The sequence below is a fragment of the Amblyomma maculatum genome, chromosome 11, assembly GCF_055883805.1.
Source record: "Amblyomma maculatum isolate TAMU_Amacu chromosome 11, ASM5588380v1, whole genome shotgun sequence".
In the NCBI taxonomy this organism is placed as follows: Eukaryota; Metazoa; Arthropoda; class Arachnida; order Ixodida; family Ixodidae; genus Amblyomma; species Amblyomma maculatum.
In genome coordinates this window covers 63,243,203-63,265,805 of record NC_139354.1, presented here as the reverse complement: position 1 = coordinate 63,265,805, position 22,603 = coordinate 63,243,203, and the positions used below count along the sequence as shown (strand labels likewise).

The window sequence follows — 22,603 nt, the reverse complement described above, 5'->3', positions numbered from 1 at the left end:
GTTCTAGGAGAGCCCTGAGCTTCCAGCAACGTAGCTGTCTGTTTGAGCTCTGACAATGTTTACCATTGTGCATTGTTCGTGGCAAGAGGAACACTCTATAACGGCAGGCGGCAAGCTATAATAATTTGCACAGTCAAGTTATATGAGAGAGGACTATACCTGCTCTGGTCAAAGTAGCTCCGAGAAGTTACGCAAGGAAATAAATCATTTGTTTTGTATTTGGTTGGGGAATAACAGTGAAGAGGAGAGAAGGGGTTTCGCCTTTTAGAATGAAACAAATAGAAGATATTGCTGACACTACGTTATATAGTCGCACCTAATCGAAACATTGTGATTTCAGAATCGTGATGCATTATAGTAACAAGCGCATTTGGTTTCTCCAAGTAGCAAATATTCACGAAGTAGTGTTGCTGGTTGGCCATTGGTTAGGCTTCTGTATGCCACTTTGATTAGCCATTATCGAAGGGTAAAGTCCCACTCTTTCAGCAATGAACGGATGTAATTTGACCATCTTTATGGCATGCGCAGTCGTATGCTACGCGCGGCTAGCGGACCCTAAATGTAAGTACAAGTATTTTGCTGGTAAGGAACAATAAGCTTGAGACTAAGCGTCAGCATGGCAGCCGCTGTATCAGAGTATAATTTAAGATCCAGGTGAGTACTCCCAAAAGTATAAGATCACTCTAGCATAACACCGCAAAGTGGCAAGCCCCAGCCTTTTCTAATAGAATAGCGAAGGAACAGAAAATAAGGAGGTCGCTTCTCGTTGCCACACACTTAAGTGTCACATTTGCATTTCGCTAGGCCGTAAGGGAAACCTGAAAACATTGTCAAGGTGATAATCAATGCTTATCAAGTTTAAGCACAAGTTTTAAATATATTTTATCACAGTGAATAAAAGCAAGACAAAAAGCGAAATATAATAAACATTACGGCATAAAACAGGTTGTGTATTTGACATCGAAGAGAATCATGAAAACACATATTGTGCCTGCCGCAAAGAAGTGATACTCCTTTAAGAAATCGTCATTGTTCGAAGCTGTAGTGTCATTTTATTTGCATAGCATCGAAAGGGTGCATCTTCTCTTATATTCCTCTTGAAAGTTTACACAGATGTTATTGCTCGTTTTCTAACACATTTGCGCAATAAATTTTCATAGTGTTCCATTAGTGCTATTTATTGACACCGATGAAATAAAAGCTCTAGGCAGTTTTCGAATAAGTATATTGTGTTTCCTTACATAATAAAATTGTAAGTAGGACAGTTCCGATATGAAAAATCAAAATAAAATTGCGACCATGATAAGGAATATAAATTTTTTATAGTGATGATTATTTTCCGCTCCTATGGTGGTTACATGCCAAGCAAAAATCTACAGCCGAATCCTGGCGTGATCCGTAAAACACAACATGTGCGCACTTGCGGATTTCTTTTCAACGATTTCGAGCCAGAATAGTTGTTAGAGGAAAAAACTAAATGAAGAGTGTATTTGTTTGGACTCAATAAATGAACACCTTTGCAAACGCAATTAGAAAAACATCCTCTAACGCTACGCGAATTCATGTACAACGAGAACAATATCAATTGCTACATTTTGCAAGGGCAACTATTTTGTATCTATGAACATGACTTATGAACGCCCTTCCTTTTATCCTAATCACGAGATAAAACGCAAAATCTGCCCATTTGAACAGACCCACTTTGAATGTTTTCGCTGACATCGCCTAACTAGTGGTACAATTTGGATCTGTTCCTTTTTGGGTTCCTTCTTCATCACATTAAAGAAAAGTATGCGTGGTTGATACTCAATATTCGTTTATCAAAGACATATCCTAAGGCCGAAATACATATCGAGAGAACAATCGGACGAATGGTACTTCGTTAAATAAATGCGGTCCCCTATAATACTGCATCGAAATAAAAAGGACTGCTAGATGACATGGTCTATTTGGCTCCTGACCAAACGAGAAATCTAGGAAGCTGTGTGCCCTATCAATTTGGCGCTGAGACGTACACATACGGCGATGTTTATCTCTGAAAGGGCAATATTTGATTGCTGTTAGGCCGGAGCTACAAATAACTGAAAGCATCATCAGCTCAACTAGAACCCTACCTGTTTTTAAAGTTCGCTAATGATGCATTCATATGTGCGGAAAATAGAAAGTTGTTTTTCATAAAACAAACAGTTTTCGTAACGAAGCAGCAAATATCTAAAGAAAACGAAACAAAAACTTGTTTGAAATTTGAAAGCTTCGAACGTGAAAGAGATGTTGTAGACGATTAGTGAGCACTTCAAAGGCAACATAACGTTGGTACCATGGAAGTTAATGACATTGTGCCTTTGTTGAAACGGAAGACTAACAAGCAGTTTATTACGTAAGCGCTATACTAAGGCGAAGTCATCGTGTATTTGACATCATGTACCTTCAAAAGAGCACAGATAGCCTTTGAGACAATAAACTAAACCTTTTGAGGGGCTTAGAGCAATTAAAAACGTACAAAAAGTAGTAAAATTAAACACAAAGAGCAGTGAAATCTGAGCAGTAGAAGCAGCGTAGGCGTGCTTACAGTTACTTAATAAGGGTGTCTAATATGTGCATTTTTAAATTTACAACATTTACAGCCTTTTCTTTTCATTTATTGTGCTATTTATTCGGGTATTTATGTCCATCTTCAAAGTTTTTCAGTTATAGAATTGGTACAGTGCACTGAAACCTAGTCGTTCTTTGTGTTTGATACATTATTTCATGTGTTGTCGCTTTTGAATTGTATTACATAAAGTGTGTCATTAATGACAATTAGAGCCACTGCAAAATGGATGAGGGAGTGGTTATTTTCATTGCCTCGTGCGTCAATGTCACGGTTTCCCAAAAATGCTGCTGTTGTGACCGTATTCCTATAGTGAAGGTAGCCTTCAGGCCTACTTCCTCTAAACCAGCCTACGAACTCCTCTTATGGTAGCGGTTAGGCCAGTTCTTCAGTGGTTATTATCGCGAATTGTTGAACTGACAACGGGGCCGGACGCCAGACACCAATGTGGCGTTTTATATGCTAACTGGTGCAGCTGCCCTAAACCTATATTTCGTGAGCTTCAGAATCAATAGTGACACTAGAGCTTGTGTGACCTACTAGATTAATTGTAATATAGTAGAAAGTGGCTCTTTTAAAACAAAAATATTTTAGCAAGGTGTATTCTCTCAAGTTAAAATCTCAAAAAGCTCGAGAGAGTCCTGAAAAGCATTCATTCCAAAGCTTTTCATTGAGCAACAAATAATGACGCGATAAATGGCTTGTCATACTTCAGGAAGGTGCCAACAAAGTTAACAAATCGGTAAAATCTACTAGTACATGTTTTACTATCATAGTGTGCACCAACATAAAAATATTACTTTTTAAACTCAATTATGAAAGTTTTCTTTGTTGCTGTACTCTTTCACGCAACCTGTCCAGCCATTTATGTTCTTGTATATTTTAACACATTTCGCATATGCTTAGTATGTATTTATTGAAATTCCTTACAGCATATATTACAAATGATTACTTTCTTCCGTGAGAATTTATTAGCATGCATTACAGCCTTTCCTTTTATGGTTTAATGCTTTAAACGTCTTTACGGATTAGAACCACCCTCAACCCACTAAAGTGTGATGTAACGGTAAAAAATTTGAATGTGGCGTATCGTCTTTGATTTTAGAAATAATAAAATTACCGTATAGCGCAGGCCCAGTTCCTGAATATATTGCTTAACACACAAGGCATCCTACTGATGCATTAAAATAGTTGCCTTTTATTTCTCATCATTTCGACTACAATTTTGTTGAACTTTCTCACACGATAAATTCACTTGTGTAGATTTCACGGTTTCCACACCGTCTTTTTATGACCAGTATTTATTTTTGTTTTCCTTCAGATCCTCGCTGCTTTTCTCGGCCACGACAACGCTTCTTAGTCAATCCAAAGTCATGCTACCAAAATATCAGATATTTCTTCCACCCCGAAACCAGACAATGCGTCCCATATTGCATAAATACTGGCGGTTTCAAGTTCCGAACAGCTTGTGACTTCACCTGCAGGAGTGGTAAGCGCGGAGTTTGCTCTTTATGATCGACTGGGTTCATCCTGTCGCGTAATGATTGGTGCATTTTAGCCAAAGCACATATCACAAGGTGGTTTTAGGTATTTTAATGCTGATCATGATGAATTTCTTCAGCGGAAGGGCAGGTTTGTTTGACAAAAGTGCCACAACAAAAGGCATCTATTGTTTTGATTACGGGGGGGGAGGGGAATGATAGACCAATTTGCCGAATAATCCTTTCCAGCTGAGTCAAAAACCGGGTCTGAGGAAAGCTGATATTTATATCACCGGTGGGATTGGAGCGACACCTAATATTTGTTATTAATTTCCACTCGGGCATCAAGCCCTGCGCCTACTCCATACGAGGCGGATACTTATAAATCTAGGCCACAACCATTGTGCCTTAAGGCCTTTCGGCCGCGTGTAGTAAACGTGCCACCTTGAGATGTACTCGAATAGCTAAAACTCAATCTCGAATAGATAAAACTCGTACACTAGTGAATGTCGCTATATGAAATTTTGGCTCCTACAACCACGTTTTCCCGCTGCGCCCAGAGACAACATAGTTTATTTGGGTGATATGCAAGACTTGTGCCTTATGCGTATTTGTGCCAAATTTTCTTTTATACCAACATTGCAAATGAAATCAATGTTCTGAAATCTTTTTCAAACTTATAACATGACCACCATAACTACATAATTTTTATTTAACGACCTATAAAGCAAGAACAATTTTAGCTTGGGCGCAATAGGCTGACAATATTTTTTTTTGTGCGCCGTCAAAAAAAAAACTATTTTTGTTGAATTATAATTCCAGCTATAAACAAATTATTTTCAGAGGTGATTCATTTCAACCTCAATCCATATTAGCTGCGTCTTGGCGAGCTTCAAGCGTGTTGCTACAAATATGTCGCAAATTTCAGACACTTGCCAATAATAAATCCGGGCTGCTTTTAAGGGCATTTCCACATCTATATTGGAGGTTGTAATTACGTACATTGCTCAGTAAAAGGCCGCGAGTTTTTGTTTAGCAGATTATACTGCCGCGATTTATCGCAGCTTATATAGTGTCCCCATTAACCACTAGCACGTAATAATTATCAATTCTTCGTTAAAACATGGCCACTGTATTCAAAACATCATTGAGGCCGACGAGGCTGCATATCAAAGGAAAGTGCCACAAACTAAGGTTGACTTGGTGGCGCTGGTGATGGCTTCATTGCGTGGACGGGTCGGTGGCAATGGCGTTTATATAACACTGACCACGTTAAAACTACTAGTGGATGCAGCTTTTGCTTCATTATTTGTCTTGTGGCACTCATAAAGATCTTGTGCTGTGATCTCTTTTCCTCAGAGCCGCCGAGAAGCGGCATTATTACATTCTTTGTGGCGCAAGATACAGCGAGATTTTTTGGAATGATCGCGCAAAGATTCGACTGCTCCCACAATGTTATAGAGAGGTACATTTTGCTTAAGCCAGTTTACCTACATATACGTTCACTGAATTTAAATTGATTAGTGCCAGATGCAATAGGCACTCATAAGTCGGAAATTTTGAGCAGGCTGGATGCTATTGCTGCCTCGTAGGCGGATAGTTCATATTTTTTAGGAGGGGGAGGGGGGGTGGTAATGAAGTCAGCACAATAAATATTTCTTTCCTATTTCACGATAGTCCCTTCGTCTACTGCCTTCGACATGTTCCCCACCAAGTGAAAAGTCAACAGTTAACATTTCAATAGGAGCAGACAGTGCCGCGTAGAAGTATTTCATTTTTTTTTTTCAACATTGGAAATATTGTTCACAGACAAACGCGTAAATTTAGAGCATTTATCTTTCGCGGTGAAGCACCCAAAGAAGGGAAAGAGCTTTCACGGCATTATAGTTATCGAACTACAAAATTTCAAAAAAAAAGACGAGTCACAACAACAATATAGCTAAACATACTAACATGAGGCCCGCTTTGAAACAGCAAACATCGTTTTGTTGTTTTGATAAAATGTACCAACATAACTGTCTTTAGAAACATTGTGCTCTTCCAATACCGAATAAATGTTTCGAATTGATAACATTTAAATATATTAGGTCACTATTAAATGTTTAAACTCTACTGGATGATGGCTTCTGGATGCATAGCATGCCCGAAGCCGACATCGCATGGACATCAGCGCTTACAAAGCTCTTGAGGCGTTGCTCTGGGGCAATGGGTGCTCATAAATTGATGTTGTTTGAACCTTAAAAAACATATGCTTCTAAAACGTACATAAATTTAGACCAAGTATCATCATTTATTTGAATATTTGGCGGTGATAAGATGTTTTAACTTATATCCTTTGATTGCAAGGTGCAAATACTAACGCAGGCTCTAAATCTCCTGCGGAGGTTCGCTAGCGGTTGGTCCAATGACTACTTTTTCGTCGTGCTGTGCGTGAAATAGATTTGCGCAACTTAAACTTTTTTTTTCTCGTTGCAATAAATTGCGCCCATTGACATTTCAAGTCGGGCTGGGTGAAACATTCTTATCTGTGTTTTGCTTGTCTCTATCTATAGACAATTTTCTCTTTACAACAGGGACAATGTAGGTACAGTTTTCTTGTTTCCAATCTTTTATTTGCATCATGTTGTTATTTTTTCATAATATTTATTCCTACATTCTTTGTTTTACGTCATACCTGTTGCCCTATAAACTTTTATTGCGGGCGTCCAATTGTTTCAACGTAAAACATTTATATTGTCACGACTGAAGTCAGAGGGAGCCGTGAAAGTACCACGTAGCCAAGGACCCGAGAAATGAGGTCGGCTTGTCGTTTCGAACACAGAGTCACAGCGTCCAGCACCAGCGCGCCGCTCGTGCCAACCACCGCTTCGTTGTCGTCGGCACCAAACACGGCTGTCGCGCGGCGCTAGGCACGTGGCATTATCCCCCCCCCCCCCCCCCCCCGTGAAAGAAAACATCGTCCCGATGACAAGGTGAGAGGAGAAAAGAAAGACACTGGTGGAGGTGCGATCGATGATCCCTTCTCCTGCGGACGACCCTACGCGGCCGCCTCTCGTGACCACTCCGGTTCATCGCACCAGCCGACGGCTCCGAGGCTTGTCCCCCGAGGCCTTCCCTCTTGACGAAGAGACTCTGGCTGTGGCAACGACACCGCCCGCCCGTACCATGACTGTCCCTTCCACCCCTTCGTCCTGTCTCATCCTTCAGACCCCACGTACCCCTAAACCATTTCACGGTGAGCAGTTTGAAGACGCCGACGACTGGCTAGCTCACTATGAAAGGGTCGCGACGTTTAACGGCTGGGACGACGCTGCGAAAATGCGGAACGTCTACTTCAGCCTTGAAGACGCTGCTCGGACATGGTTCGAGAACCGCGAGGCCACATTCTCTACGTGGCCGGCCTTCCGAAGTCAGCTCCTCGGTACGTACGCCAACAGTGACCGCCGAGAGAATGCCGAGCGTGCCCTGACCTCTCGTGTTCAGCGTCAAAACGAGGGGGTCGCAATGTACGTTGAAGACGTCATGCGCCTTTGCCATCGCGCCGACCCGTCCATGAGTGAGGAGAAGAAGGTTCGGCACCTGATGCACGGCGTCAAAGAACAGCTTTTTTCCGGCCTCGTGCGGAACCCGCCCACCACCGTCGCGGCGTTTCTGGCTGAAGCTGTGACCATGGAGAAACTGTTACAGCAGCGATGCAGCCAGTACGGTCGGCCGCTGAATTCCATATCCACACTACCGCCGTCTGACCGAACCGACTACAATCCCGGGGCAGATATGAGCTCCCTTCGCGACCTCATTCGCACCGTGGTTCGCGAGGAGCTCCAGAAAGTTTATGGAGCTCCTGGCGCAGCTTCCCTGGCCAGCATCATCCGCGAAGAGGTCCAGAATGCACTCACGCCACCAACAAGTACAGTCGTTCCACCACCACCCCCGGGCCCCACCGAGCGGATGACTTATGCTGATGTCACACGCAGCCCAGCCCTGCTACCCAGCACCTCCACCAGTGTCACGACTGAAGTCAGAGGGAGCCGTGAAAGTACCACGTAGCCAAGGACCCGAGAAATGAGGTCGGCTTGTCGTTTCGAACACAGAGTCACAGCGTCCAGCACCAGCGCGCCGCTCGTGCCAACCACCGCTTCGTTGTCGTCGGCACCAAACACGGCTGTCGCGCGGCGCTAGGCACGTGGCAATATTTACTTTTTTTCTCGTTTATACTTCATCTATTTCAAATATTTTGAGCGCAAATAAGAGAGTGTCTATAGTGCTGCCGCTAATCTTAGACACAGTTATCAGCACTCCAAGGCATGTCTTGTGACTTTGAAGATATGCGCGTGTCATATAGATTTTTTTCTATTATCTAGACTTTCTCGCGGGTAAAAAAGGTGCGTGCAAGCATATGGGAGAGCTTTTTATCTCAGGATAATCCCCAACTTTACTTTCTGCGTTTCAGTCACTCTAAAAATACGTATCTAATAATTATTTCTTATTTAAGAACAAAAACTGCAGCAAGCAAGAAATTAGGACTCTCAAAAAACTTCAGTTTGTTCCATTCGGTGTTAATATTTCAGGTTGTGAAATCTAGATTGCATTAGATAAGACTTCTTGTATAGTAAGGACTCATAAGTATAAAAACGGTTCATTCAACGCATCAATTGTAGCCCGCCCTTCCAGCTTGGATCGAAGCGTCAAATAAATCTATTTTTATTACTTAGTTTTTACTTATAACCTCTTACAATGACAGGACCAAATCGTAATCTTCTCAGGAGCATGACCTGACAGATGATAGATGGCAGGTGGCATACCGGACACGACACGGGATACTCAGTGGCTTGTGTGTGACGCCAAAAGACCGCTTATCAGAGCCGAATTTCTGGAACCTTCTTATTTCGGTGCAAGCTTTTATGGCAATCGTACCCACAACAACCTGTTCCTGGGATACTAGGCAATGCGCATGATTCCTCTTGGTCATGCAGGTATGTTCTTCAGGCTAGATGAAGCTGCGAAATGTATCTAATATTGGATGACCTTTCACAGTAGTGGTATTTCACAAGTGATGTTTCGTGACACTTGTAATCAATGTGTGTAATTCGATATGAAATGGAAGAAAAAACTACTTTAATCGCATCAATTTTGTTTCCCTCATACCCAAGACGCTGGTGTCGCTTCAACATTAGTTGAACTAAAGAGGTTTGGGTTTGGCTTTATGGTTTAAGGTCCCAAAGCGACTCAGGTTATGACAGACGCAGTAAAGGAGGGCTCCGAAAATGTCGACACCTGGGATACTTTAACGGGCACTGATATCGGAGAGTACCCGGGTGCCTATCTTTTCGTCGACCCTCAAAAGCGGTAGCCGAGGCCGGGATTTATTCCGACATCCTTGGGCACAGCAGTCGATAACCCGAACTACTGCACCATCCCCGTGCGGTAGAAGTAAATTAATATGTACTCGACGTTTTCTATTAGCTATGTGGACGCCTTATTGTTCGAGCTTATGCGGCAGTAGGAAGCTTGTATTACTCGAAGTTCTTAATGCGCAATGACCTGCAATACTTGTTGCATACATGACAAAATTACTTTTCAAAATGAATTAAAATATAGTTGCTTTGCTGAAATTCTCAGAAAAATAATCAAATGACATTAGTCATTACTGCTCCCAAAAAGTAATAAATTTACATCCCAGTTACTTCTACTCAGTAATTCCATTACTCTTAAATTGCTTTTTAGTTTACATGTATGCAAATTGTAAGCAAAGCTAGTAAACAAAAGAACAACTTGTTCTCCAGACGCGAAGAACCCAGATTCCTTCGTCTTCCCTCCAAATTCCGTCCCAGAGAGCTATCCCTTCAATATTTCCTACAGCACTTGACATTACAAAAACAAGACAACAGCTAAAACAAAAGCAATAACAACAACAAAAGCAGAAGCACGGTCGAACTATCGTGAAATGGCCGGAGAAACCAGCGTTTTGCTAGCCCGGAGATGTCTCCGCTATTTGAAGGGTCCGAAGAAGCTAGGTTATTTATTGCTTCCGCAATCCCGAAACATCGACGTCGGCCCCTTGCGCTCGCTGCTCAGTAATGCTCAAGCCACGGCGGATCACGCCATGGAGCTTAACGCCTATCTCCCCCAACCCAACCTTCGCTCGACCCGTGGTGACGAGTGTATCCGGGCACCACAGTGCCCTTGCCGACGCAACAGGTTGTGCCACTGTACCGCGCTCCCAACTAGTTTTAAACCAGCCTTCTTGCACCATCTCTCCCTTCGGCATTCCATTTACGCCTTGTATCCTGCTGCTTGGTGATTGGTTGCCATGGGATAGCTGCACTAAGTGACCCTGCAGCACACGAGGTCTCAGATGCATTGTCCTGCTAAATTCTGTCTCCTTTTGCCGAACCATCACACTGGCTTCGGCTTGCCGCACGTCATTCCTGACTTCGCGGCCCTCTACATTGTTGTCTATTGAAAGAGTGGTGGCGCACTTTAGTAAAAGTAATTTCAAGGTAATTAATTAGTTTCGCTTTAAAATTACTACAAAATAATTTATTATATTGCTAAAATACCAAATCGAAAAAGTAATTTATTACATTACAAAATACTAAAAATATTTATTTACAGTAATTTAATTAGTGTAATTCAATTACTGCCAAGTCTGACTGGTTGTTAATGCAAAAGACTTGTTAGGCTCTTGGTGACTTTCCGATGCTTTCGTTGGACTTGTTCGCCGGTTAGGTCTATTCGCCGACGATGTTCGCACTAGGAAATTATGAACAAAAATGTCTGCCACTACCACAAATCCAGCAACTACTCTCCGATTCCAAGCCTACCGCGCTAACATTACTCCATACTGTGCTTCTGTTTTTATTGAATGGTTTTGACCCAGAATATTTGACGAAAAGAAACCCAAATCACAACAAGAGGAGCTCATGGCTACAGTTTATTGATATATTTATTTATCAAACTATAAGTCAATGGTTTGGACCTAGCAGGAGGAACATTACAGCCAATAAAATGAACACTATAAAGCAACTATATACGAAAAAGACAAAAACTAAGGGTACGATATCAGCTCTGGTCATCTTAAAAAATAATACGAATCTCAATAGCACAGTGCAACTCAAATCTCCTTCGTCTTTTTTTGCTGTCCTCAGGACGTCGTTTGCCTCGAAAATAATTGGGGGCAGTTTGTTTTTTTTCCATCACAGTTTTAGAGAAAAACTGTTCTCATAAGAGCTTGTTTTTGCAAACGTTGGAGTTGGCGTTTGTTGTGTAGTATTCCTTGATTATCTTCTAGTAGCTTGATGAACGCAATATAGAATGTCTAGTGAACTATTTTTATTAAGTAATAGAAGTCGACAGATGTTTCGCCGTTTTGTTAATCTTAGAATGTTATGATGCCATGATATCTCTATGTCTACATATATGGGCATCATGATCAACGATAGCCTGGCGTAGTGACCTAAAACTACCGCCACTACAACAAAGACTCTATCCTTCAGAGCCAGTCGGGAGGTTCTGCAGCCACATTTCGGTGGCGCGTATACAGTCTAGAAGATGAATTTGCCGTCTTAGTGTCTGCTTCTGCAGGCGTTCGTTTTCAGGAGATGTGATGCTTGGGCAGTTGTCCTTGTTTTTAGGTCATTGCATTAAGTTGTGCAGGCGTGCCAAATAGTTATTCCGTTTTTATTTCTCTTATTTTAGTAAATGTCTGCCGAGCAACACGGCCGAAATCAACATGCAATTTCTCTCCCTATATTGTTTTCTTCTACGACCCATCCATCGGGAGATGCCTCCCTGACACAAGCTGCACTAGGAAAGGCAATAACTTTCTGAGGAGAGAGGAGTGCGAAGAGACTTGTAAAAAACGTGAGTAGAAAGAACAGCCGTCTTTGGTGTGCTATAAAACGTTGCTATCCCAGTAATGTTACCTCTCAAGTTGAGAGTAGAAATTACAATTCTGCTGAGTAGTTGTTGACGTTCTTACGTGTTGCCTGAGCATCCACAAGACCACGCTCAACCACAAGAAGCCCTTTTTTCCATTTACCGAACCACGACTGCATGAAAACGTTAGAGTGGCGGCAAAATTAATAGGAAAGCGATGATGTATTGAGATATACCGGGTGTCCCAACTAACTTGAACCAAGGGATACAAAATAATACATTTGAGGTAGGTCAGTGAAACCAATTGCATTCAACTGCCAGCCTCCTTGCGTACTACAGGCGATTTTTTGTTTTGCAATTACTTAATTAGCTAATTATGTTAATTTTTCTAATTGATTAAATATCGACTTTAGACCAAACATGTGAATTGGAAACTTGTAGAGCACCTTCAGAAACCCCCATTCCATTAATTGCGATAAAGAAAGTCTCACGTGTATCTTTTTTTCTGGGCTCAGAAGAAAGCCCGCGAAATACAAATAATACCACGTGACTAGTGCATTTGTGCGCCGCGATTGTGGTGCTCTCAGTCGTGGTTTGAGAGAACGAAATTAGCTGCGGCCGTGTCTCCTTTGCCCCGTTAAAGCGGCAGGCCGATATGCCTGCGATGGCTTCTTCGCCTGCGTCCGACAGCCGGCCTACGTGATGGTGCAAGTAGCACCCAGAGCGGCGAGCCGACACCACCGGGATTCTAACAAACCCTCCTTCTCTCCCATCAGCGAACTTTACGGCAAACGGATGAGCGATAAGGTATCAGCCACTGAATCTGTGCATACAGGCTTGGGTAAAGGGGTGAGATGACATCATGTGACTCGACTAAAATTAGCGCTGCACCTTCATTTGCCGGTTCTTTATCGTCATCCGCCTGTTGTGATGTAGACTGCTGCGGTGCACAGGCCTGGCCAAGATCGCGGTGACAACGGGCGAGCTCGAGCTCGCTCCAACCATCGCCAAAATTTCTGCCTGCCGCTGCAACGGGACCATCGGGTCACGGCCGCAGCTGATTTCGTTCGCTCAAACCACGACTGAGAGCACCACAATCGCGGCGCACAAATGCACTAGTCACGTGGTATTATTTGTATTTCGCGGGCTTTCTTCTGAGCCCGGAAAAAAAGATACACGTGAGACTTTCTTTATCGCAATTAATGAAATGGGGGTTTCGAAAGGTGCTCTACAACTTTCCAATTTGCATGTTTAGTCTAAAGTCGGTATTTAATAAATCAGATAAATTAACATGATTAGCTAATTGAGTAATTGCAAAACAAAAAATTGCCTGTAGTGCGCAAGCAGGCTGGTAGTTGTATGCAACTGGTTTCACTGACCTACCTCAAATATATTATTTTGTAACCCTTGGTTCATGTTAGCTGGGACACCCGGTATATACCCTACCGTATTATCTACGTTGTGCGCGTGATTTCGCGTATTCAGAATGCAGTGTATGTTTCCAAGAGGTTCTATAATCTTGCTGCTATTGCCTAAATTTTAAAACGTACAAATATAATATTTACAGTTTACATGACAGGACACATTTCTGTTGACAGTGCACTACTATATGTAAGAAAGAAGATCACAAGAACTGAAATAATTGAGTAGGCAGACGCAAAATTATCTCGCAGGTGCTATGAGCTTTGCCGGAAGTACTGATATCCGTAGTGGTCTATTATGGAATATTTAATATGAGAGCAAACACTCTAAAACCACGGCCGCTCAATGGAGGCGCACTTGGTGCGGCCCGTCGCGTCGCGCCGCAATGGCTGGGGAAGCGCGTATTGGGAGAAGTTACAGTTTCCGCCGTCATTCTTCGTGGGGGCGCCACCACTCCGGGACGAGGCGCCGCCGGCTACCGCCGGCACGGACGGCCAGACGACGCGGAAAGGACTTCGCTCGCTGTTTTGGCGCGTGTTTTAGTTGTTGCTGCTCAGCATGCCTGCGTGGTTCTGCTAGTTCTGCGTGCATGTCATCGATGCCTGTGTCAACAGCGTCCTAAACGCATGCGTCACTATGCCACGCAACTGCTGTGTGCCGCTATGCACCACGAACTCAAGGAAAGATCCGAATATCGGTTACCACGAGTTCCCGTGCGATTTACAACGTCGAGCAGCATGGCTGAAAAACATATCTCGGGAGGGCTCGGCCGGAAAAGGAAGCCAGTGGGAGCCGAATGACAGGTCACTGGTATGCTCACTGCACTTCACAGACGACGACTACAGGAAGAACACAAAACTGAAGATCCTGCTTCCATCAGCCGTCCCCTCCGTATTCGCGAACTACCCACATTACATGCAACCAACAAGTTCGCAAAGAACAAAGAGACCTCGAGTTGACCGGTCTGCTGATGGCACAGTTCGGAGAACTCCAGCTGAGCGTGATGATTCCAGAGAGGATCCAAATGTGAGTGGGTCTTGTCTTTCTGATTGCTACCACGATGTTGCTCCTGAAGTAAGCACGCAAGTGAACATCAAAAGTAACGTGTTGGTGGAGGATGCATGCCAGTCTGAGTTGGAAATCTGTAGCAAAAATGCTCTGCTGGTTGATGAGGCTTGTCAGACTGCATTCGATCTCGCGAGCGTGTTGGACGATGCAAAGAAGGCCGAGAACAGGCTGAAATCAAAAATCGCTCGCCAAGCAAAAGCGCTGCAAAAACTGCAAGCCGAGCACGACAAATTGAAAGAGCGCTTGCAAGGTTATGAAGAAAACAAGGCGGTTCAGGACTTCATGAAGTTACTAAAATCAGCCGAAGCAGGTGAAAAAACAGCTCTCTTCATCAGAAATCAAGTGACCAACTGTTGCATGAAAAAAACTGTGTACAGTGAGCATGTTCTGAGAGAGTGCATACTTTGGAAAGCATGCTCAAGCAAAGGCTACGAGCACGTCCGATCAAGAGGTCTTTTTAAGCTGCCGTGCCGTACCACTCTGCAGAAATATGTTGGTCAGTCAACAGAAGAAGTTGGTGTGACATCTCTCATCAAAGAACGCCTTCGTGTGGAATACGAAAACTTGAGTGTGCCGCAAGAGGCCTACTGTTCATTAATTGTTGATGAGATGTCTATAGCTCAAAAGGTCATATATGACTGGCAAGTCGACAAAGTGTTCGGCCTCGTAGACATCGGCTCTGCAGAGCTCTCAACAACAATCCCTCAGGTGGCAAACCGTCTGTTGTGTTTTGTTTTGAGAGGCTTATCAACATCTTACATCATACCAGTGGGTTATTTTTTCACCCGCTGCCTTAAGAATGATAAGCTTCATTCAATGGCCATGGAAGTCATGCAGTCAGTCGAAGAGGTTGGCTTTCGCATCGCAAGAATTGTTGCGGACAACCATCAAACTAACGTTGCCTTTTTCAAGAGCCTTTCAGAGGAAGGTGCACTTGTACATGCGGTGCCTCACCCTTTCAGAAGTGACCCCCTTTTTTTGGCGTTTGACCCAAACCACTTGATAAAAAATCTCCGCACGAACTTTCTGGAAAGAGAAATGATGGATGAGGGGCAGGCCATTCGAGGTGGATATTACTTGAAGAAGATTTTTGACATACAATCCCAACTTCTAGTTAAACCTGTAAAGTTCCTCACGCGGGCTCATGTTGAGCCAAGCAACCTTGAAAAAATGAAGGTGCGCAGGGCAGTAGATATATTTTCCCCACCTGTGATAGCCACACTTCAGTTCCTCCAGAGCAACCCTCAGTGCGACCCTGAAGCGTGTGAGTTTCAAGATAGTTCCGCCACAATCACGTTTATGCAAATGATATCGAAATGGTATGCCTTGCACAACATTGCATCAGTGAAGGCATGGAAGCACCAAGAGGAGCCATTCTATCTGTCAGATGACGAGCGGCTCTCTTGGTTAGAGTTGGACTTTGTTTGCTATATCGAAGACATTCAGGTTCAAGGAGGCACGTCGAAGCAAAGACTAACCAAGGAAGCGTACGAAGCAACAATCATGACAACTAGATCAACAGTGGCGCTAATTGAGTACCTGCTTGATCACGTCAAGTAAGTATCTTTACAATAATGTCTTCTGTGCGCCTTACTAGTGCATTGCATCTGACCGAATCTCCTATTTTCAGCTTCCGATACGTCCTAACGCAGGCCCTGAACAGCGATCCTGTAGAATCGCTTTTTAGCAGCCTAAGGCAATTCAATGGCGGGAACGACAGAGTTGACGCAAGGGCTGCAGTTTTCACTTCAGAGAAAATACTGAAGGTACCATTAGCGACAAACGAAAATCAACGGAGATAATACAAATTTTGCCATGCTTTGTGCAGGTTGGCATCTTGCAAGCATCAAAGTCCGCAAATGCACCTATTAACTCTGAGGCGAAGGCAGCTATAAAATTTGGCATTAAAGATTACGAAAGTCGTACCTTGCCCGCTGCCATCACCTCTGCTGCGAGAGAGTTTTCGAGAGAGCTTGGATACATTCATGTGTGGTGTGAACCAGCAGCAGATATAGAGTCAGCACCGATCGCATACTTGGCTGGTTACCTTGCACGTGCATGTGAAGAGAAGGTATGAACATTTTTACAAAATTGCATGAAACATTCTTTTTTTTTTTAATTTGGTTGTTTTCAGTGCTTGCCCTGGGGGGAGGGGGGTCTTTATTATTTATATTTAACAAAAGTTTAAAAGTATTCGAGTGCTTACTTTAGAGTGTCATTATTTTTTTATTTGTCCCAATCCTTTGATAAAGGTTTGTGCTCGTTTTCAGGTGCCTTGTGATTCCTGCAAAACCCTGCTGCAGGTAGCAAAGCCAACTGAAGCAATTTATGGAATTATCAAGAATCTTGACAATGGACACCTAAGGTATCCAAAAATGGAGGTAGTTGCCTTGTGCAAGCTTACATGCACCTTTGTTAGCAAAGTGATGAAGTGCCCAGAGGTGAGAAGAAGCAGCAAGTTATGCAACATGTTGGTTTTATCCCTTCTCCCCTATTTTGTGCAATGTCCGGAGTTGATTTGCGAGAGAGGAGACCGCAGTCACACCAAGGACCTCTGCAAAACGTTTTTAACGAAACTAATGCGACCCCTGCTGACCAACTGGGCAGGAAATATAAACCTGACAGTGGAAAAAATAATACTTGCACATAAACCTCTTTCTAGGAAAGTTCTTCGTTTATAATAGGCTTGGGTGTCCTCTGTGCGTCATGTGGCTTCAAAATAAAAAGAAAAAATTGCCTAACCTTCGGGCGTCTGGTTGAACTGGTTGTCTCGTGTTGTTTCTTTTGTAAGGTTGTGTTAGCTAGTATATTCAGGTGGTGCTTCTCACTTCAATATTATTTCTAGCGAAAATGGAGGAACACGCTGAACAATAATGCTGAACGCTACGTCCTGAATTGTGAGTTTCCACAAAGTGCACGCTGAATAAATGGCCCCAAACTTTGTCATGAGTTCAAGATTGTAATATGTTATATTTTATTACAGCGGTTTAAACGCCCGTAACTAAATGGGTGCCCACTCGGCGAGGCTCACTGCTTCTTCGATTCTCGTTGTAAACGGGTCCATGTCTAACTTGGAAAAGCGCTTTCATGGTGACATGCCGCTATCACCTTATCAATCACAAATTTGCACGTGGCATCACCATAATGTGTGAAACGCAGCTCATAAATCCTAAAATGATCCAGCGCCGCTCGCGCGGACTCCTAAACGAAAGCACAGGCACGGCCGCTGCGCGCAATTCTCCGCCTGGACTTGTCCCGGAGCGGTGGCGCCGCGGCGGTGGCGATGAGAACTAGGCGCAATACGGCTCTTTCGGGAGACGCGACGGGCCGCACCCAAGTGCGCCTCCCCATTGAGCGGCCGTGCTAAAACATTTAAAACGTGACTTCACTTACTTCAGAGGTCGGTAAGTATAAGATTACGTACAAAGCTTGGAGCCTCTTTCAGCCGCAAAAGTTGCACCAGCTAATTATGGCGTGTTGGAAGCGAAGGGTAGGCAGGTTGATAACTTCGGTAATTCATACCCACGCCCTTCCCTGAACTTAGGTACCATCTAAGCTTGCGGTAACGGATTTTATGTTCGCAGTATTGGGATTCTTTCTATGTCTTCATTCTGGGCAAACACGTGTACTGTATGTACAGTGATCAACACCATGTGAGAAAGCACCGATTCTACGAAGCCAAAGTTCCACTGTTCTAGGTTCTGTCTCCTGTGCGAACTTGATCATCGTACCACCTGAAAAATGCGAAAACTTCTTGTTTCTTATTGTCAATAGTGTGCGTTAACAGTAGCGTCAATTTAAAGTCTACCAAATATGTGACGTTGTATTATCATCAACAAAGTGTGTCGTAAACCGCAAGTGCACCATAAAATGTGTTCCCCAATGGGGTGCGGTACGCTGAACTCCTATCCGCATAGAAATAATCAAGAGTACATCAGATGGCCATATATCAGCATGTACACCGCAAGCCTTTGTAGTCAGGAACGATTACTACATAATTGGTGAATTCTCAAAAACTTCTGTTCCACTGCGTTGCAGTGACTAAGGCTGCCTCGAAGATAAGGGTAGATTAATCATATTGCCCGTGGCAATATGCACAGAACAAACGTCATCAGGAGCATCGCTATAATTTTATATGTTCCGCCTATTATTTCTCAGAACATTAAAGCCAACACTTACCAACCGCAATAGCTAATGTCGCTTTTTCCCTCTACGCAGTATTATATAGACGAACTTCTCCGAATCACATTATAAATTTCGTGGTAATTTTAAAATACCTTCAGCGCTATGTATACGCTATATTTATGTCTCTGTCACTGTTCTTTGAAAGCTCTTTGCATATTTCTGCCTTCGAATAATCCAAGGGATGTGCAAATGACAATTTTCTTTATTCTAAAATTGCGCTTAATCCACAACGCGATGCTGTCTCATTTTCTTGATAAGAAATGTCCACTAAAAATATTTCTTTTATGAAAACGTGCTGCAAAAGAAAAACAATGAGCTTTATAAGCATATTGGAGTGGAAAACATTTTGTCAAAATGCAGATTGTGTCCAAATTCTTTATTTAAAAAAAATAAAAAAAAAACAAGCCTGGTCCTACCGATGTACCGATTAAAATGGCCCGAACCTACTCGCGCTAGAGATCTTTCTCAACTGGGTCTTTGTCGGCCGAAAATTTTCGCTCGTAGTTTCATTTCTTCTTTAACCAGTGCTACGTTTTTATTAACTGAGAAGGATATGTGGATGCCTGCGGTATATTTTAGCCAAAAAGGCGGATATAGCGATTACACTATTAGCCCCGTCTGAATGCAGGAAGGATAAGCGTTTGCTGCAATGAATGGACGAGGGGTCTAGGAAGGTTGCTGTTCCTTCCTTTTTCAATATCGTAAGCGAAAAAGGAAAGGGCAAAATTAGAGTTGTCCTAACACTAAGCATATAAAGCTGGTTAGATGGTCGTTGGCGTAATTGTGAGACATTATTTGAACGATGAAAAAACTCCCGAACGACAGTAGAGGAGACAACTCTACTTTCGCCCTTTTGCCTTTTGTCGATCGAATAAAGTCTTACAGTTGTCTTAATATATTTATCGTGCGCAGTTTATCGTTTTCCTATTTCTCATGAATTTAGAATTGCGCAGTGAGGTCAAATTTTTTTTGTTCCTTTACATTGTACATAATTTTTTCATTTTTTTTTTACGCGGAAATGTCAACAATAGCGAGAAAGTCTGTTCAGTAAGAGCTTGCAGCAAAGGTCTATTTTTTGCCTTTGTCACCATGTCCTAATGTCTAGCGATACTCTATATTCGGCGCAACCGTGTTTTGGGGTGGTTTTCTGTTGTGTTCTCAGTAGGGTTATTTTAGGCCCTGTTATTCCGCATAAAGCTTTTAGGAAAATGTACGAAAATCTTCTCGGAATAAAAATCGGCCTACATCAGAGTTTTGAATCAAGAACACTGAGATACAAAGAGTTCAGACTGATGTCGCCTAATTGTTTGCTATAGTCTTCATGAAACGGTGGCGTTAAGTTTAACTAACACGTGATACATACCAAATATTATTAAATATTTTAGTACGACCTCCTCTACTTATAAAAAAAATAAGTAGAGGAGGTCGTACTCGCTTTAGCGGTAACACACTTCGATTCTAAGACAATTATAGGCGACTCGCTAGGAGCGTCTAATAACTCCCGACAGGGCTGGGTCTTTTGCCTGTACTCTCAGCTACTGCTCGTACGCGCGAAGTTCATTCCATCCCTCCCCTTTATAGTCTGCACTCCAGCCCTCTCGGGCCTAGCAGGAAAAGAGGCAGCAGACGCCGCCGCACGCTCTCTTTCTAACCGGGCAATCTCATTCCTCTCCTCCTGAGAAGAAGCGGAATCCGTTCTAGTCTACATATTCAAGAAAGAATATAACAAGATAAACATAAAAGTTTTCAGCGTAATTCTTAAGTGGCTATGTCTGAGTGGCTTGTTACCGGAAATTTTTCGAGACGTTATGTTGCACAGGAACAAGTTAGAAAAACAGCAAGGAGTTGCATGCGATAGAGGATAAACAAATCTTCCTGGCTTTCATATTTGGTGCATGTGGGATAAGTAAATATGTATTTAGAGCCAATCGAATTATTTGAACGTCGAAAAGCCAATCAGAGTATTGGAGACATTAAAGTGGTCACGTGCCCTATGAATAATATCAACGCATGACGTCATGGGAGAGGATGGCGGTGTGTTAAGAGAGGGGACGCAAAACAAATGCCATGAAATGTCTTGATACACTGTCCCGCCATGGGAGAGGTGGCAGGGTGCGCGTCGCCTCCGCTAGCTCTTGGATCACGCCATTCGACTAGTGCTCGTGTTTTAATTTGGTGTGTAATTTCGCGCACGCACATTAGAAATTTCCGTTTCTTGACGCGAATTCTTTGCCGTGCACTGCTCGCGTGGCGTTTTTTGGCACAAGTTCGTTGCTGCACTCGTGTAAGTGTACGATTGAATGGTAGGCCATCGCTCCTAGTCCTAAGGGCAGCAAAGAGAGGTGACGATTAAGAAGGAGGCTGCAATTCTTTCGCATTCCTCCAATGCTGGTGGCCTTAGCAATCTCTAATTTTAACCACACCCAAGTAAAAGATTGAGACGCATTGTTTCTCTGTCTCCTCAAGAACACCATGATGTGCGCACCGTCCCTGGAACACTGTGACAGTCGTCTCCTGGAAGTGTCCGTAGTGTGGGGAAATGTCTTCGGAGCTCTTCGACTTTGTGCTGTCGTGCCCCTTTATGCCTGTCCTTACATTTAACCAAACCCTACCAGTGAGGAGTGGGAGGCGACTCCACTCGCCTGCCCCGACCTGGAAGCCCAAAAAGCGATGGTCAAACGAGCAATGGCGGTAGCGCAAGTCACTGATGTCCAGTTCTAGGGACTGATGTCCTGTTCTAACTCCCTCTTTTCAGAGGCAATAAATGTTTTTGTCCCCAGCACCAATTTTCGCGCCTGTGGCAGGCGGATTCGGCTGCTCTCGCTTTTTCGACTTCTGCTGCTGCTGGTTCTCTTCTACATCTCACTTCTGGTTATTCTTCACACACCTGACTGACTTCAATCACCAGCACATATCTTCGCAAATGCACGACACTGCGTAATCCAATGCCATGCCGCCTTCCAGTCTCCTGCATTCCCTTTCCCTCCACAATAAAGGTTTTCCATCTGGCGTTCTTCTAGGATCTCCCCTTTCATGCACTCAACACTTTTGTGTAGTCCAGACTCGGATGTGGTGTCCTTGAGGTTCTCAGACAGCCATGGAGGAGTCACATTCTTTCTTTTTGTTTACTTAAGTTTAGTAGCATTAAACCTTGCCTAAATGGCAACTGGCATACAGCTATCTATAGAGAAGGATTGGAGCGATCAACGACTATTATTTTTAGCACACCATAGAACACGACACACTGGATAAAGAAAAAACTCCAGGCAATGGGCCTGTAAACCAATGCCTACAGCGAGACAGTTATTAGTAGCCTTCATGCAAGTTCCGTTCTTTTTCCTAGCCTTGTTACGCTTTTTTAATGGTATTTTATTTATTCTATGCAGATTTATTAGTTCCGGTCTGTTTCAATCGTTTCGTTGTGAATTGCGAACTTAGCACCTGCCAATGTGTAATAGAATAAAAAAGCCTATCCAACATTGAATGGTTTGTTCCCCGAGCCCCTGGCTCGCAGGCCTACGGTAAAGGGGCATGATAGCACTTTAGATTCTTGCCGGGAAGTCTTGTGTCCCGGCGGCTTCTCCCGGCAGTTGGATGGTTTGGAGCTCGAGCTCTGGATCCAAGCTATGCAGCGAAGTCTCCTACGTGTTTCTTCTATCTATTTTGTGCATTCCCAAGAGACTGGGAGTGTCCCTATTTCATCACATTGTTTGGATTCATCATCCCTGGCCTCGGGGAACATGTGATTTGCCATAACCGGGTGAGGGTGCGTATAAATTTGATGTCGTCGTCTCCCCTCGATTGGCTATCTTTTATCGAGTTTTGCTTGTGGTGGGGGCACTTGCCATTTGAATCTATAATTCTGCATAATTTATTTTTATTTAGCAGGCGCTCTTCGCTAGCCCGGTGGTCTAAGTACATTTTAGCTTATCAGTCGTAGAAGTCTTGATTCAACGCTGAGGCCCTTTCATTCCCAGTT

At 43.3% G+C, this 22,603-nt stretch overlaps 2 protein-coding genes across 3 annotated transcripts in view; both read left to right on the top strand.

Annotated features, from left to right (window-relative positions):
• Window positions 1–335: 335 nt before the first annotated feature.
• LOC146173964 (uncharacterized) overlaps window positions 336–22,603 on the top strand; it is a 32,238-nt gene continuing 9,970 nt past the window's right edge. For both annotated transcript variants that reach the window (XR_014701711.1, XM_084583334.1), the window contains exons 1-3: window positions 336–561; window positions 3,912–4,079; window positions 11,770–11,934. Coding sequence is in view for 1 of the 2 variants with exons in the window: in XM_084583334.1 (XP_084439460.1) it covers window positions 489–561; window positions 3,912–4,079; window positions 11,770–11,934 (406 nt within the window). In the remaining variant the exon portion in view is untranslated. The remainder of the gene's footprint in view (window positions 562–3,911; window positions 4,080–11,769; window positions 11,935–22,603) is intronic.
• On the top strand, window positions 15,049–17,120 carry LOC146173965 (uncharacterized). Its single transcript, XM_084584247.1, has 4 exons — window positions 15,049–15,995; window positions 16,070–16,205; window positions 16,268–16,510; window positions 16,710–17,120. The coding sequence occupies exons 1-4, from the start codon at window positions 15,049–15,051 to the stop codon at window positions 17,118–17,120; spliced, it is 1,737 nt and encodes a 578-aa protein (XP_084440373.1).

Bases quoted from the DNA above. Each gene is read 5' to 3' on its own strand.
- LOC146173965 (XM_084584247.1), top strand. From the start codon at position 15,049: ATGTCTATAGCTCAAAAGGTCATATATGACTGGCAAGTCGACAAAGTG. The intron at 16,206-16,267 runs GTACCATTAGCG...TGCTTTGTGCAG, and splicing joins CTTCAGAGAAAATACTGAAG to GTTGGCATCTTGCAAGCATC. The intron at 16,511-16,709 runs GTATGAACATTT...GCTCGTTTTCAG, and splicing joins CACGTGCATGTGAAGAGAAG to GTGCCTTGTGATTCCTGCAA.